This window comes from Monodon monoceros, unplaced genomic scaffold (genome assembly GCF_005190385.1).
Source record: "Monodon monoceros isolate NGI ecotype Baffin Bay Population unplaced genomic scaffold, NGI_Narwhal_1 Super_Scaffold_1, whole genome shotgun sequence".
Taxonomy (NCBI): domain Eukaryota; kingdom Metazoa; phylum Chordata; class Mammalia; order Artiodactyla; family Monodontidae; genus Monodon; species Monodon monoceros.
This window is the reverse complement of record NW_021703765.1, coordinates 75,182,179-75,198,313: the sequence shown is the minus strand read 5'-3', so window position 1 is coordinate 75,198,313 and position 16,135 is coordinate 75,182,179. Positions and strand designations below refer to the sequence as shown.

The 16,135-nt window shown below is 40.8% G+C and overlaps 1 protein-coding gene and 1 long non-coding RNA gene across 2 annotated transcripts in view; one reads left to right on the top strand and one right to left on the bottom strand.

The window, feature by feature from the left end:
* Window positions 1-16,135, bottom strand: part of FBXW8 (F-box and WD repeat domain containing 8) — a 112,870-nt gene that overhangs the window by 39,421 nt on the left and 57,314 nt on the right. Inside the window, exons 6-7 of the mRNA XM_029222526.1 lie at window positions 7,453-7,649; window positions 4,074-4,280 (exon numbers count right to left, since the gene is read on the bottom strand). Of these exons, the coding sequence (XP_029078359.1) occupies window positions 4,074-4,280; window positions 7,453-7,649 (404 nt within the window). The remainder of the gene's footprint in view (window positions 1-4,073; window positions 4,281-7,452; window positions 7,650-16,135) is intronic.
* Window positions 13,701-16,135, top strand: part of LOC114895292 — a 3,677-nt gene continuing 1,242 nt past the window's right edge. Inside the window, exon 1 of the long non-coding RNA XR_003793510.1 lies at window positions 13,701-14,187. This is a non-coding gene — a long non-coding RNA (uncharacterized LOC114895292). The remainder of the gene's footprint in view (window positions 14,188-16,135) is intronic.

Here is a 16,135-nt window from a genome sequence, read left to right as displayed (position 1 = left end):
TTGTGACCCTTCTGTAAAGCCTGTGAGAGGAAAGATGTTAAGGAACTGCTAGGAGAATGGGATGCACTGCCATCCTCCACTTTCCAAGGAACACCTACTATAGAGGGCAACAGCTATCAAAATCATGAAGGCACAGCACCCTCTGACCCAGCAAGTCTTTACTTTGAGGAACTAATCCTACAAATACATTCATGTGGACCAAGTGTTGTTCACAATAGCAAAAGACTGGGAGCAAGCTAACATCCATCAATAGGGGGTAGGGTTGCAGAATTACTTAAGGTACAACTACAAGGTGCAATATCATAAAATTGCAAAAAATAAAACCTACCAGGAAGTTCTTTATTATGTTATAAGAAATGATGAAACGATCTCTAAGAGATTCTGTTGCACAAAAAAGCAAGAAGCAGGACAAAAATAGAGTATTTTACTATTTATATTTTTTAGAAAGAGGGGATTGAGGGCATGTATGGACAATTTGCTTACATATGCATAAAAAATCTCTGGAAGGATATGCAAGACACTGGCAACACTGATTTAGCTGCTCCAGGAAGAGAAACTCGGTGGCAGGTTGAAAAGAGTGGGAAGGAGTCATCCCACTGCACACCCTTCCTTTCATGTCTTTTGATTTCTGAATCAGGTGAATGCATTACCTAGTCAAAAAATACTTTTTTTTTTTTAAAGATGTTTAAAGATCTGCTCTTTTAAGAAAGAGTGCAAATAGATAATAGCCTTTTTTTTTCCTACAACTTTACGTGGCCAAAGAAAGAACAAGCTGGCAAACCCAAGCGTGGCCCCTAATGTTAGAGCACTAACACCTTCTCTGAGCCTTCCTACCACAGCTGGAAATGACTGAACCAGCTGTATTCACAAGACTTTTCTTAAGATTAAATGGATAAACTTCTGCTAAGTTACTTGGTTTCATTTCCTTAGAAAACTAAGTATGTTTACTAACAGAGCTAAGTTACTTGACAAATACCCGTCTGCTGAAACATGTGCACAACGTTGTTTTGATGCTCCAACGCCAGGACACAACTGGTGCTCTGTAACTCTCCGCGATAAATACATGACAGGCTGGCTAGTAGATATGCGAATGGATGCGTCTGAACCATTATGACTGATGCTCAGACAGCTGTGGTGTCTATAAAATGCTAATGTGACCATCATATGGTGTAAAGACATTTTCCAAGTAAACAAAAGTAACACTGCTGAAATACTCCTACAGGTCAGGGAAATTTCAGTTCCTGACTAAAATTCTATTACCAACATTTGAACTTCATGTCTGCTTTTATCACAGTTAATCAACAGTGGACTTTAGCTAACCCCCAGTTCTGTATCAGGTATAAAGGAAGAGAAACCAGACTCTGTGTTCTCATAAAGCCTTCATCTGAATCCTAAACATACAGGCCCAGAGGCACAGACACAAACCCTCACGTGGACACAGCTCCAGGCAAACTCTACTGCTCCCAGTCTCATACCAACCTAGTAAAACGTGCCGCCAGGCCGGATGGAGACCGACAGGACCAAAGCGTGGAGCTCACAAGCAAGGTGACACAGAGCCTGCACCTAAGACTTAAGAATTATGACAGTACATTATGGGGTGGCAGGATGCTACTAAAATCTCACAGAGCCACCCATTACATGGCTTAATTCACACAGAAATGTTGGTTTTTCTGAGGAAGCAGAAAATCCATTAAACATAATCAGACAGAAAGTCCTACCTCTGCAAAAATAAGGAAAGTTTCACAGTTAAAGCTTGGCTTCCCTCACGTTCAAGTGGGTGGCGTTCATGTTGGAAAAGCATCTCAATGCAGTTACCAGCAGCACTACTAACAACAACCCATCCGCCCACACAAATGTTTGAAGGTTTGGTGGTATACTCAAAATACTTGCATGACTAAACGCTACTGTCAGATTTCAAAGAGGCACTTAAACACATTCTTGTAGCAAATTTACTTCCACTCTTAATTTTAAAACACCAATGAAAACTACCCGCTAACAAGTTATTAGAGGAACTATAAACTTTTAATAATGAATTTTTATCAAATTAACATAAGAATCAGCTAATTCTTATAATTAACGCTTTTTAATTGGGTTGGAAATATTGAGAGGCATCCAAAAAAGTGCTTACTTACATCAACACCTAAAGGATGCTCCCAGTCTATTTTTTTTTCCCCAATCTAATTTTGTGCTGAGCTATCCCTTTAACTGGTTTCTCAAATATATCCACTGCAACTGTATCACTATAGAAACAGATCCACTCAGGTAAGTCAGAGAAATAGAACCTGTTAGGTGAAAAGTTTATTAAAAATATGAAAAATTTAAACCAGGCTAGGATTAAATAAACTATCACCTCACTACACTGAGAACTCGAGAAATAAGTGAGATAACTGAAACTTGAAAGCATGATGGATGAAAAATTAGAAAGCAAACAGTCTCTCTCCTCTCATCAAATGAGCTCACCAGGGATCAGAAAAGAAAGTGTTTTCGAAGGCCAAGAAAGGAAACTGCCTTAGGAAACCAACTGCTGTCCCTTTCCCCCCACGTCCTGGGAAGACAAAACACAGGAATGACTTCATCACAGACTTTCCAGCTAAGATATGCTGACTATGCTCCAGCGAAGCAGGCCAGCTTGAGCACAAAGGGGTCCCTTCTCACAGTGAGACTAAACTAAGCCACATGTAGTTTCTACGGCTTTATCTAGCTTCCTGGGTGAAGCACATATAATTGGAGTCCATGTTGCAAAACCAGTGAACACCTAGATAGGTGAGATTTGACCTTACAGGTGACTGCATAGGAGAAACAAGATGTAAAAATCACAACCAGAGGCTAGACTCAAACTATGAGAGCTGGAAAGAACAGGAAGCACACAGTGATCGTTAACTCCAATGCCAGGTACTATGCTTAAAGCTTTACACATGTGTTTTCATTTAATCCTACAATTCTGTGAAGTAGGTACCATTATGAACTCCCTTTTACAAATGAGGGAACTGAGGCATAATGAGGGTTAAGCAACCTGTTTAAGGTCACACAGGGTAGCAGGTGGTAGGTCTGCAGCTGGAACGCAGACGGTGTGCATCCAGAGACTGGCTCTTTTCCAGTTCACAACACTGCTACGTGAAAAGGGCCTCCTTCCTTGGGAGAAGGACGTCGTCAGAGGAGCTGCTGGCTCAGAGAAGTTCCTTCCCAGGGTTACACCCACTGCCAGCAGGGTCAAGACCCAGCAAACTGGAGGAAAAGCAAAATAAAACGAACCTTTATCCCTCTCCCCCGATTCCACTGGAAGAGAAAGAGTTCTGTAAGTCAGCTTTAAGACTAAGTACTTGGCCTGCAGTCAGGATGGTAAAATACTAAGTAGTGATAAAATTGAGTCATCATGCAAAGAATTTCAATTAAAAACTTATCTCCTTGTTTCTGGCTGAAAGAGTATCAGAGGCACTTTTACAAACTGTGGATAAGAATGTAAATTTTGATGCAACCTTTTTAGAAGGCAACTTGGCAATGTCCATCAACCCTCTGACCAAGCAACATAATTGCTAGCAATTTATCCTAGAGATTTACAAGTTGCAACACACACTGTAGCGCTGTCTATAACAGCCCAAACAGAGAAAGCAACGTAAATGCCCACTAGTGAGGAGACTGGTTAAGCAGACTTCGGGTTGTAAGCATCGCTGGAATTCTAGGGAGAGGGAGCTCACATGGAATGCTCTCCAGGGTACATTACTGAATAAAAACGTTGGGCACAGAACAGCATGTACACTATGATCTCATTTCAACAAAGGTATGTTTTTTAGTGTATAAATGTACCTATATATGCATTAAAATTTTCTAGATGGATACCTAAGAACTGTTAATAGTTTCTTCTGTGGAGTAGGGCTGGGGGAAGGGAAGAGAAAGAAAACAATTACTTATATTATATCATTTTGAACTACCTGAATTTTTTTTAACCAGGCTGATATATACTGCCTGAACACATCTTTTAAAAATATATTAGAGATCTTTAATTTTTAAATTGCCTTTAAAAAAATAAAATCCATGTTCTTTTTTGTTAATTGCACATCTTGCTATTTTTGTACCTTGTTTCCTTCGTACACCCATCCCAGACTCTTCACACCAAAAGCAGCCTGGTTGGAGGAGACATCTAGACATGTGACAGGCTGCCCGTAGACATAATGGAGGGTTCTGGCAGAGTCTTCGGCTTTTAGCAAGTATACCAGATCTCCAGCAGTGGCTACGGCCACAGGATATCTTCCAGTATCTGGAACTATTTCAAGGTAGTCAACCTGTTAAAGAATAAGAGTCGTTTTAGTCCTTCAGGTCTCGCCTACAATTCATCCTGACTTGCTCAAAAATACACAATTCCTCCTACACATCAATGAGAAGACCAGCAACCCAACAGAAAAAGACGGGCCAAGGGCCAGTTCACAGGAAGTGAAACACAGCTCCTACACGAATGAAAAGATGCTCATCGTAAAAGAAACACAACACACTCCTAACAAGAGAAATAAAAGGTGAAAATTCACCAAGATAGCATTTTCATCTGTCATATCAGTAAAGATCAATTAGTCTGATAAGACATTGGGCTGGAAGTGGAGAGGGGACAACCACATTTATGGATCCCATTAAGGTTGGTGGGATGTAATCTGGTCCAAAATCTGGGAACACTTAACACAATGTCAGATGAGCATAGGCTCTGACACAGCAAGTCACTTCTAGGAATTTATTTACAAATAAACACACATTTATGCAAAACGACTGTGTACAACATTATTTGCTGTAGCACTATTTGGTCAATAGCTAAAAACTAGAAAACCCTAAACATGCCTTACTAAGGGACTAATTAAATAACTTACAGTACATCCATGTATTGGAATACCATGTGGTCACAGAAAAAAGCAGGAAGACAACCTTTATAAACTCATACAAACGGGGTCACCTCTAAGATAAATTTGGAGGAAAAAAACAAGGTAACAGGATTCACAGTGTGCTACTATGTGTAAAGGTGGGGCAGAGGAAGCCTGTGACACGCTTGTCTTATACGTGCACAAATCTAACTAACAACGGCTGCCTTCAGGGAGGGAAATGAGTTGTGGGACAGAGTGGAAAGGAGATTCTTACTGTAAACCTTATTGTGTTTTTTAAATTCTGAACCACGAGGCTAGAATAACCATTCAAAAATAAAAGTTTTTATTTTTTTCACAAGAAACTGAATACATAACATAAAATTCACTCAGTTCCAAATTAGCCAAAATCACATTTTATTTATTTATTTTTGCGGTACGCAGGCCTCTCACTGTTGTGGCCTCTCCCGTTGCGGAGCACAGGCTCCGGATGCGCGGGCTCAGCAGCCATGGCTTACGGGCCTAGCCGCTCAGCGACATGTGGGATCTTCCCGGACCGGGGCACGAACCCGCGTCCCCTGCATCAGCAGGCGGACTCTCAACCACTGCGCCACCAGGGAAGCCCCGAAATCACATTTTAACATTTGTGCAAATAGCAAAAATGTGTTGCTAAAAGGTTAAAAGCACCCGAGTTATCTACTTTCTCCCGGTTTCAGTGCCATCCTAGGGTAGGAAGGCCACTGCAAGCACTTTTATGCCACACAGTCCTCCGGCCGCATCACTGCTACTACTTTCTCTAATCTGCGTAGGTATGAGGAGCTGCCTTTAAGAGTAACTTGCTTTCCTATGTTCGTTAAGTGGCATGCTTCCCCCGAGTGCAGTTTACATCGGGTTTTCACCTCCCTGAGTAAATTCTGAGAGTACAGAAGCAGAAGGTAAGCCACCTATGTGATTATGAAAATCCATGGTCCCTGACAAGAAGCCAAACGAGTTCAAAGACCTGAATCCTGAAAACTGTCCAGAAGCGCTCGAGAGAGTAAACATCTGGGTGGCTCTGCTAGCCCTGAGGACCCACAGTGTGAGTAGTGGCCCCACATCCCCAGCCGAGGGCCCATCGCGAAGGACAGCTGTTCTAGGCCAGTATTACCAACCTGGGAACACTGCCACTGTGATTCAGGGAGCCTATCTGAGGAAGACAAAGATGGCCCAGCAGCCCGGGCCAGGGGCTGCCTTTTCCAGAGACAGTACATTCTGTGGCCAGCCCTCATCCAGGGTGAGAAATAACACATAAAGAGCGTTATAACACAGGGCTCCAGCAATGGCCGCTTCATTCCTCTCTCCCCTATCCTAAAAATCACTTCTTGCTTTCCTAAAATCAACACCCTCAGTCTAGCCGTTTAATTCACCTTCATGCTGGATGTGTGACAGACCAAGAGGCTCAGACTGACTGCGGTTGTGCCATCTTCTGGGAACTGTAAACAACTTCAAAAAGCTTCCGGTCGATGCCAGGATGCCACCTTATTGCCAAGGCCGGATTTGCACTTTCTGAAGGGACTCACGTCTCAAGTAATTGTCTGAGTTCATATAGCTATTGTTGATCTACAGTGTTCTTTAGGCAGAAACCAAATAAGAAGCACTATGTAGTTTTGAGAACAGACAGAAATATGGTACTTTCACATTTTTCTAATAAAACCCCAAGAGAAGAAGACAGCATCAGGCAGTTTTGAGAACACTACACTAGAACCGCAGAGGCTGAGCATTAGAGGCACAAGCAGCTTACAGAGGTGAAGCAGTGATGCCATGGCTTTTTAGTTATTCATGTCTAACAAGATTTTCACCAGGGGAAAAGGGAGAGGAACAGGATTTGTTCCAGGTCAGGCCATCAATTCATTATTCAGCGTTGGCTTTTCTGTTCACTCCCCCACCAGTGCCAAAATCAAGTTTGCTTTAAATTAAATCCAAATTCAGCATAGACAGATTTCAGCTCTTCCTTCTTACCACCAAATCATCTCCCACCATGCAAATGTTGAGGCTCATGTACAAGTGAACTCAGAAACAGGCTCTATGTAATGAACTAGTAAGGTTAACTGAGCTTCACACACGACGTCATGGAACATGGCTACCCGATTAACACTGACTTGAATCTATACTCACTCAAGAGTTACCCTTAATGCCAAGTGAGAAAATCTTCGGAGGGAGAAAGTGTAGGATGGAAACTTTCTTTCCCATATAGCCTGCGATGGTACCACTGAACTCATCTTCACTTATGTATCAGGCCAGATCCTGATCTCAGATTTCCAGGGGTGAACGTTCTGTTAATGTGAAGGAGGCTGAGGACCACAGTGATGAGAAACTGCAACCCCGATGTCAGCCTTGAGGTCAGAATCAACTTCTTATCAGGGGCGAGTCAATTCACTGCTCTAAGATTTTATTGGCTGCTTGGTAAATGAGGAAAATACAACTACTTATTTTGCAAGGCTGTTGTGAGATTTATGGACATGAGGCCCACAGAAAGCCCTGAGTGAATGAGCACGGCCAACATCATTACTATCTGTTTATATCAGACCCAAAGATTCTAAGAATGAAAAATAAAATGACCAGACTAAAAGCTCACCAGTTTCTGAACTTCAAATTCTGCAGCTATTTGCCAGTATCCCTCCTCATTGGGGCGTAACATTACAACATCAAAAGCAGAAGCTGTGGCAACAGTTGCATCTTCCTGGCTGAGGGCTAGTGCTTGTATTCTTGCATCATGCTCAAAACGATGAATAGGATACCTTCCAGTCCTTAGATCCCAAATATTAAGAAATCCTATGTAGAAAAAAAATTCAGGTAACAATTTTAAATTCATTTAGTATGCACAATTATAAAATAATCATGCAACATAAAGAAAATATAAAAGATAAATAATAAATTGGTAAAAAATATCTGCATTACATATAACAAAGAGCCTATTTCCTTAATATATAAAGAGCTTCTAAGATTCAATAAGAAAAAAGCAACTGAAAAGTGAGCAAAGGACATGAGTGTGCTATGGTGTTCATAGAAAAAGAAATGCAGTTGACATATAAACATTTAAAAAATATAAAAATTCACTCACAATTAGAAAAATAAAAACTAAAATAGGATACTATTTTTCACCAATCAAATTGACAAAGACAAAAATTTCATAAAACGTTTTGTTTTTGAGGATATGGGGAAACAGGCTTTCTCTTAAATTCTTCATAGGAATGTGAACTATTTCAACTAACTCTGGAGGCAATTTGATAATATCTACCAAATCACAAATGTATATAAGATAGTTACTACGTTTTAAATTATGTCAAAAGATTGGAAGCTACCTAAATGTCCACCAATAGAGAAATACTTAAATAATGGTATCTCCATAGTTTGGAATTTAAATAAAATGAGCAATTAAAAGAGTCAGCCTTATACATGAGCTATATAAAATGATCAACAAAATATACTGTTAAATGAAAAAAGGAAGGACAGAATAGTGGTATAGTATGCTATGTTACTTTTGCATTTTAAAAAATGTACAAGCACACATACACACAAATGTATACACAGAGTATCCTGGAAGGATACTTAAGAAACTTAACAATGAAAAAGAAATTGTTAAGAATTGTTAAGGCCTCTAAGGAAAGAAACCAGGGAAAAGGGACAAGAGTAGGAGAGAAATTTACTATAACATCCCCTTGTATATTCTGAAAAATTTCCCCAAAATTATCCTTGCCAAAAAGATAAATTTTTTAAAAATGCTTTTATGAGAGATCTAAGAAGAATGGGAGGACATAATTGTTCAGTAGTTTTAATATATGGAGTTCTTAATTCATTCCCTTATTTGTCTATGCAACAGATAATTTTTTCTAGTTTTGTTAAAAATATAATTGACACAGAACATTATAGAAGCTTAAGGTGTACAACAGAATGATTTGATATATGTATATACTGTGAAATGATTACCACAATAAGTTTAGTTAACATCACCTCACAGTTACAAACGTCCTTTTCCTTATAATGAGAACTTTTAAGATCTATTCTCTCAGCAACTTTCAAATATACAATACAGTATTATTACCTATAGTCATCATGCTGTACATTACATCCCCAGAACTTATTTATTTTATAACTGGAAGCTTGTACCTTTTGACCACCTTCAACCAATTCCTCTACCCCTGGCAACCACAAATCTGATCTCTGTTTCTATGAGGTTCTTCTTTTTTTTAAGATTCCACATATAAATGAGATCATACAGCATTTGGTTTTTTCTCTTATCTCACTTAGCATAATGCCCTCAAGATCCATCTATGCTGCTGCAAATAGCAGGATTTCCTCCTTGGTTATGGCTGAGTAGTGTTCCACTGTATACATACACCACATCTTCTTTATCCACTCATCTGTCAACGGACACTTAGGTTGTTTCCATGTCTTGGCTATTGTGAGTGAACACGAGGGTGCAGATATCTCTTCAACATAGTGATTTCATTTCTTTCAGATATATACCCAGAAGTCAAATCGCTGGATCACATGGTAGTTCTATTATTAATTCTTTGAGGAAACTCCATACTGTTTTCCACAGTGGCTGCACCAGTTTACATGCCCACTAACACTGCATGAGGGCTACCTTTTCTCCACATCCTCACCATTTGCTATCTCTTGTCTTTGATGATAGCCATTCTAAGAGGTGAAGTAACATGCCAGAAATTATTATTGAGCACTTTTTATATGCCAGGCACTGACCTAGACACTAGCAACATCTGAAAACAGCCACTAACCCACATTCTAAGAGGTTCTTATAAGTATTTTACATCCCTCCTCACCACCACCTTCTTTTAGCCACAGTTAGCAGAGATGTTTTATTTTGCATAGTCTAAAACACAAGCTTGACTATCCCAGACTTGTTAAAAACCATGATTTAAGGAATTCCCTGGCAGTCCAGTGGTTAGGACTCCACGCTTCCACTGCCGGGGGCCCGGGTTCAATCCCTGGTCGGGGAACTAAGATCCTGCAAGATGCATGGGTGGAACAGTCAAAAAAAAAAAAACACCACGATTTGCCCACATACTATACACCCTTCTCCCCAGCCCCCTGAATGCTGCTCCCCAGATGAATTCCTCTTCCACACACAGGCTGTGTCTCCACCCTTCTCAAACTGTCTACAGCAATGATATCCAAGTGTAGACCCTGGACAAGCAGCATCAGCAACACTTGGGGGCTTATTAGAAATGCAGGTTCTCGGGCAGCAAACTCTGGGATATATGCCCAAGTTTGAGAACTAGCTGTCTGCAGGAACTTACACTTTTCTATCAGAAATATAAATTTTTCTGTATTTGGAGGGCCACTTATTCTTTTCTTGCCAAATAATTTCTTTTTACCACTCCCATCCACTAAGCTACCTTTTTACCCACAAAGCTTTATTCAAGAAAATAATTACTTTCTGCATCATGCTGGATAATGTCCTGTTCCAATTCCAACTGATTTTATTTTTCAAAAATCACTGAAAATAATTGTGTGCAGATAACACAGTCTGTGGTTGTCTGAGTTCAAATCCAGCTCCGCTGCTTGCTAGCTGAAGGCCTTGGGCAAGTTACTTAAAGCTGAGAGCCTGTTTTTTCACCTGTAAAACTGAAGGTAACATTACCCATTACACAGGACTGTTGGGCAGATTCAAGGAGATAAACCACACAAAATACTGGAGACAGACCAAGCATTTCTACATTTTTATGTATTCTATAGTGCCTGCCATGTTACAGAACATATTTAATCTATTAATAACACTAATCTCCTCTCTACTGCCCATCCATAAATCCAGTCCTATTTCCTACAACTTTCTAAAATAAAGCTTTCACTTCTCATCTTTTTGCAATCCCTCTTCCTATTTTTCTTGTCTTGTACTTTGTCCTTAAACAGTAAATGCTTTGAACTTAGGATCTTACCATAAGGTATCATTCATCACTAAATAAATACTTCGAGTCAGAAGAAAACAATACTTGTGGGTTGCTTTGCAAGCCCTTCAAACTGTCAGTAGGCTAAGTAGGTGATTACAAACAAAAGCAGAGCTTTCTTCAAGTTAAATGTTGCTTCAGATGTAAAACAGTGCACTCTTCTAAGAATTATGATAAACTTGGGGGATAAGCAGATTGCAGAAGGCTCCACAACACATTCCTCTGGCAAATATTTTAGCTAATTCTTTCCATTTTGACTCAGAAGAAGCAGATACACTGCAAAAAACGCCAATGACTCTACACATTAAATAGGAGACAGGCACATTCCAGGATGTGCCTCTTCCAAATAGGCCTGCACTGCATTTGTTTGCAGACATTACAATACAACAGTAAAGCAACCACTACTGCATGAAGCCTCTGAGTGTTCAATCACTTGTCTCCTCTCCTTCAGCGCTAACTTCCATCTTGGGAAGAGCATCATTATCTTCGTTTGACAAAACAGAAGAAACAGAAGCTCTGAGCGGTTCAACAACTGGTCCAAAGCCACTTGGTACGTGAAGTGGCTGGGCTGGAAGTTAGCTAGAAAGTGCAGGATGAGGGCTTCCCTGGTGGCACAGTGGTTGAGAGTCTGCCTGCCGATGCAGGGGACACGGGTACGTGCCCCGGTCCGGGAAGATCCCACGTGCTGCGGAGCGGCTGCGCCCGTGAGCCATGGCCGCTGAGCCTGCGCGTCCGGAGCCTGTGCTCCGCAACAGGAGAGGCCACAACAGTGAGAGGCCCGCGTACCGCCAAAAAAAAAGAAAGTGCAGGATGAGTGGCTGCATTTACAAGTGCATGAAGTAACCATGAGTCCATGAGTAATTGACATAAACTTAACCTGTGTTCTGCCAAGTGTGGAAGTTATTCAACCACAGCTCACTCGAAGCACACATGGAGTTTATCTATAAACACATTTTTCATTACTAATCAAGTACTGGTTTTGTTGGCTTCATTTCCCCAACAGAATTGTATGCAACAAAATACCCTTTACCACAAGGTTGCAGAGCTATTCTAAGAAGGGTCTTTTTAGAAAATATATTCTGGGTGCCACCTAGTTAATGGTCACATCCTTCTCTTCTGAACGCCTGTTGTGTCATGATCTTTGTCTGTTTTCTCTACTGCAGCTCTTAAGTGTGTAACTCGGCCAGATCCTCACTTGTCATCAGTGCCACTATCGTTTGCACAGTCCTCCAAGATCACCTTTAGGTGCATTAACATTTAGGATTGTTGGGTCCTCTTGATGAAGTGACCCTGTATTACATGAAATGTCCCTCTTTGTGTTATGTTCTTTGCTCTGAAATCCACTTTGATATTGATATAGTCACTCCAACTTTCTTCCGGTTAGTGTTAGCATGCTATGTGTTTTTCTGTCCTTTCACTTTGTGTTGTCTTTATATCTAAAGTGGGTCTCTTGTAGATGGCATTTAACTGATCTTGCTTTTAACTGGGGTATTTAGACTACTTATCTTTAATGTGATTATCGGTAAGGATGGGTTTAATCTACCATTTTGCCGCTTGTTTTCTATCTGTCCCATTTGTTCTTTGCTTCCTTTCCCCCTTTTTCTGACTTCTTTAGGACTGAGTATTTAGATTAACTATGTGTTTATTTCATTTTAATTCCTTTGTTAGTTTATTAGCCAAAACTCTTTGTGTTTATTTTGGTTGTTGCTTTAGGTTTTGGCGCATCTGTAACCACCAGTCTACCTTCAAGCGATATTACACCACTTCACATACGGTGAAGCAGCGTACTCCATCTCCTCCCTCCCAGCCTCTCTGCTATTGTTGCCACTTTTTATTTCTACTGTATGTTATAAACCCCACATACATTGTTATTATTTTGCATAAGCAGGCAACTGTCTTTTAAAGAGAAATAACAAAAAAAGCCATTTATATTTACCCATGTAATTACCACTTCTACTGCTCTTCCCCTTACCACTCTTAACATTATTAAATCCTGCAGCTTTTGCAAGATGTGCAATTTCACTTTGCAACTGTGTTGTTGGATATTTGACCCCAAGACACATGGGCAAGGTGAGCAGGAACAGACACAGCAGCTAACAGGACGGATGCTTGAGTGAAAGCTAATTTTATAAAAGGTCATTTTATTAGTTAATAGAGTTTATATCATGCTACTTTTACAACCTCAAAACTGCAAGGGCTTGAACAGTGAATACCTGAATTATAAGAATGTTTTATAATATTGTAGAGGATTATTATCCATGTTAACCAATATTTAGCCAAAAAGGAGTTAATGCAACAATACATTCAACATGTATTTGAGCCCCTGCCTTTCTAAGCACTGGGGAAACTGCAGTGAACAAGACAAAATAAAACAAAAAAGTCCCTGACCGCATGGAGCTGACATTCTAGTGGCATCACCAAGCATCTTGTTTGGGAGCATACAGGAGGGATGTGATCTCTGTTCTCACAAAATTCTCACTGCAGAAAGACATGTTATAGTCACGAAAATATAACAAAAATATAAAAGATATATACACAAACTGCAATGGGACAATGGCTAAGCTTAAAAATGGATAAGTCCTATTGTCAAACTATTTTAAGATTCCCAAAAAGGAGCAGCTAACTTACGCAGACATTTCAAGTTGAACTGGGTCCACATACATTGCACAATATTAGTCAATACCTATCAGAGCCAAATAAATTTCCTTCCCAAACAGGTGATGATTTTTAAAATTTGATGTAAATTCATTTGAAAGGCCAAGTTTTATCATATTGCAGACACAGCACTAATATGGATTTGGCTCCTAGTATTGGGTGGATTTCTGAAGTGGCAGGATTGTGTCCTTTTTCTGCTACATTTCCTACAGAGTGACTTCACAGTACTGAAAGTGGCTGAACATCAATAAAGGTTTGCTGAATGTTTGTCTTATGTTTTAGCAATGGAACATTTGGTTTTAAGAAACAAATCCACTGAAACTCGTTTAAATACAAAAGGAAACAGGCTGAAAAGGAACAAGGCTATTTCATGGAACCCAAGGGCAGGAAATACAGCTGGACAGTAAAAGGGATCAGAACCGGAAGTAGGAAAACATTCAGATCAAGGTAGTACGTTTCTTGTTGCACCATACATCTTGCCTCTGCTTCTCTCTGTAACTGTGCATCCCTCCCTCTCTACACAAAGCAACCTTCTCTATTCCCCACTTCACAAGGTCTTCTACTCCAAGCACACAATTGAGACTGAAAGTCTGCAGCCCAAATGGTTCAGCCAAGAACATGAATCAGCCGCCCCCAGGCCTGGGGTCCCCATCCTTGTCTACTCAGCTGATGTCAAAAGACCAACTCAAATTCTATGAATATGTCTACCTCTAGAGGGGCTTCAGAGCAAGGAGACACTCCAAAAGGTATCTACCACCCTTATCCTGTATGCTAGGCCAAGGTGAAACAAGAGAAAACTTCTCAGCAAATGCAAAGGGAGCTTCTGTGTGGTGACTTAGTAAACAGGTCATTGCCATCATTCCCTGAACCAGGCATAAATAACCCTCAGAGCTGGAGCTGACACCCACACCGGGAAAGCTGAAAGGAGACCAGGTGTCTGTCTTTCTCCATGACAAAACCTCAATGGCTGCATGAAAGATGCTGACCTCTGAGCTAGTGCTGGGATCACAATACTGTTTCATTCATGAGAAAAATGAAAAGGACACAGGCAAAAAAAAAAAAACAAGGGTCTCTCAAAAACTGCGGAAGACCACAATGAGTGAGGGCCATCAGCCCAATAAAGTAGACAGAAGTAGGGCTTGGCAGTCCCACTGCTCTCTGGGCCCTCCACCTTGACAAGCAGCACCAGGGCTGCAGGAACTCTGAGTTCACCCTAGCCTAGGAACAGTCATTAAGGGGGAGATGAGTAACGATGGCCAGTCTTTGGAGGAGACATAAAGTCTGCTCAGCAGCTGTGGATGGGCACCCATGCCAGTTTGCAGCATGCCCCTTCCACCTCCCAAAGGAGGCCAGCCAGAGTGTGGTAATGAAACTGCACATAGTGGAAATGGGATCTAAATGAGTTTAAACTGATTTATGTTAGCTTTTGTAAAGATTACTCGATATCAGGAAAGTGCTACCACCGTGAAATAATGTCAGCAATCCTTAAGACCTCCACCTAATGGTACTTGCACAGAATATTTATATTCCTCATCATAGGAACAAGGACCATAATGGATACCATTTTTGTTTTATTAGGGATGCATATTTAAATTAATCTGCTATTTGCCTAAACAATTAGCTGCTTCTGTTTGCATGCACAAAGCCAAAACTGCAATTAGGGTTCCATCAAAAAGATAAGTCCCAACTAAAACTGTCCCAGTGGAATCATAAGCGCTCAGGGCAGAACTTCCCAAAATTGCTTTTTAGCATAATGGTAATTATGTTAATTGCTTGAAAGGTAAATAACTGCTGAACTGGTTTTGGAAAAAGACAATTGGTATTATCCCTCCCCTCTGATCTTTTTCATGCACCATTAAATTTAAAACAGGTTAACAGTTTAGAAAGTCATAGACTGGTCACTTATTGAACTGCACAATTTGTCTTGTGGTCTTTCGCGCTTTTTTTCTTTTTTTAAATTAATTATTTATTTTTGGCTGAGTTGGGTCTTCCCTGCTGTGCGCGGGCTTTCCCTAGTTGTGGCGAGTGGGCGCTACTCTTCCTTGCGGTGCGCAGGCTTCTCATTGCCGTGGCTTCCCTTGTTGCGGAGCTCGGGCTCTAGGTGAGCGGGCTTCAGTAGTTGTGGCACACGGGCTTAGTTGCTCTGCAGCATGTGGGATCTTCCCGGACCAGGGCTCGAACCCATGTCCCCTGCATTGGCAGGCGGATTCTTAACCACTGGCCACCAGGGAAGTCCCATCGCGCTTTCTAGATCAGAACTTATTTTAGCCGTGAGCTCCTGTTCACTTGAGCTTGCACAATAAACACCTGACTCTGAGGCTTGGTCTCAGCTTTATAATAACTAAGTAGACAAGATCAACTAACTGCAGTTCAGGGACACTTAGTGACGTTGACTATTCATAAAGACAGCTGGCAATCTCAATTTCCACCAAGGCAAGTGTAAATAAACACTTGCCTATAAGAAATTAAGGAGGAGTCAAAGGAAATTCTGCAATGAGAAAAAGCATCTTAACAGAAATTTAAAATACACCCATACAGGTCGTAGGTGATCAGTAAATGTTCCTTGCTCTTCCCTGTATGTCAGAGGAGGAGCCATGCAAGAAAGCCAACCCTGCAGATCTCTGGCCGACAGAGAAAAGGCATATTGGCACTGCTCTCAGCCCAAATATTTGGAGGTTTGCCTGCTGAGTTTCT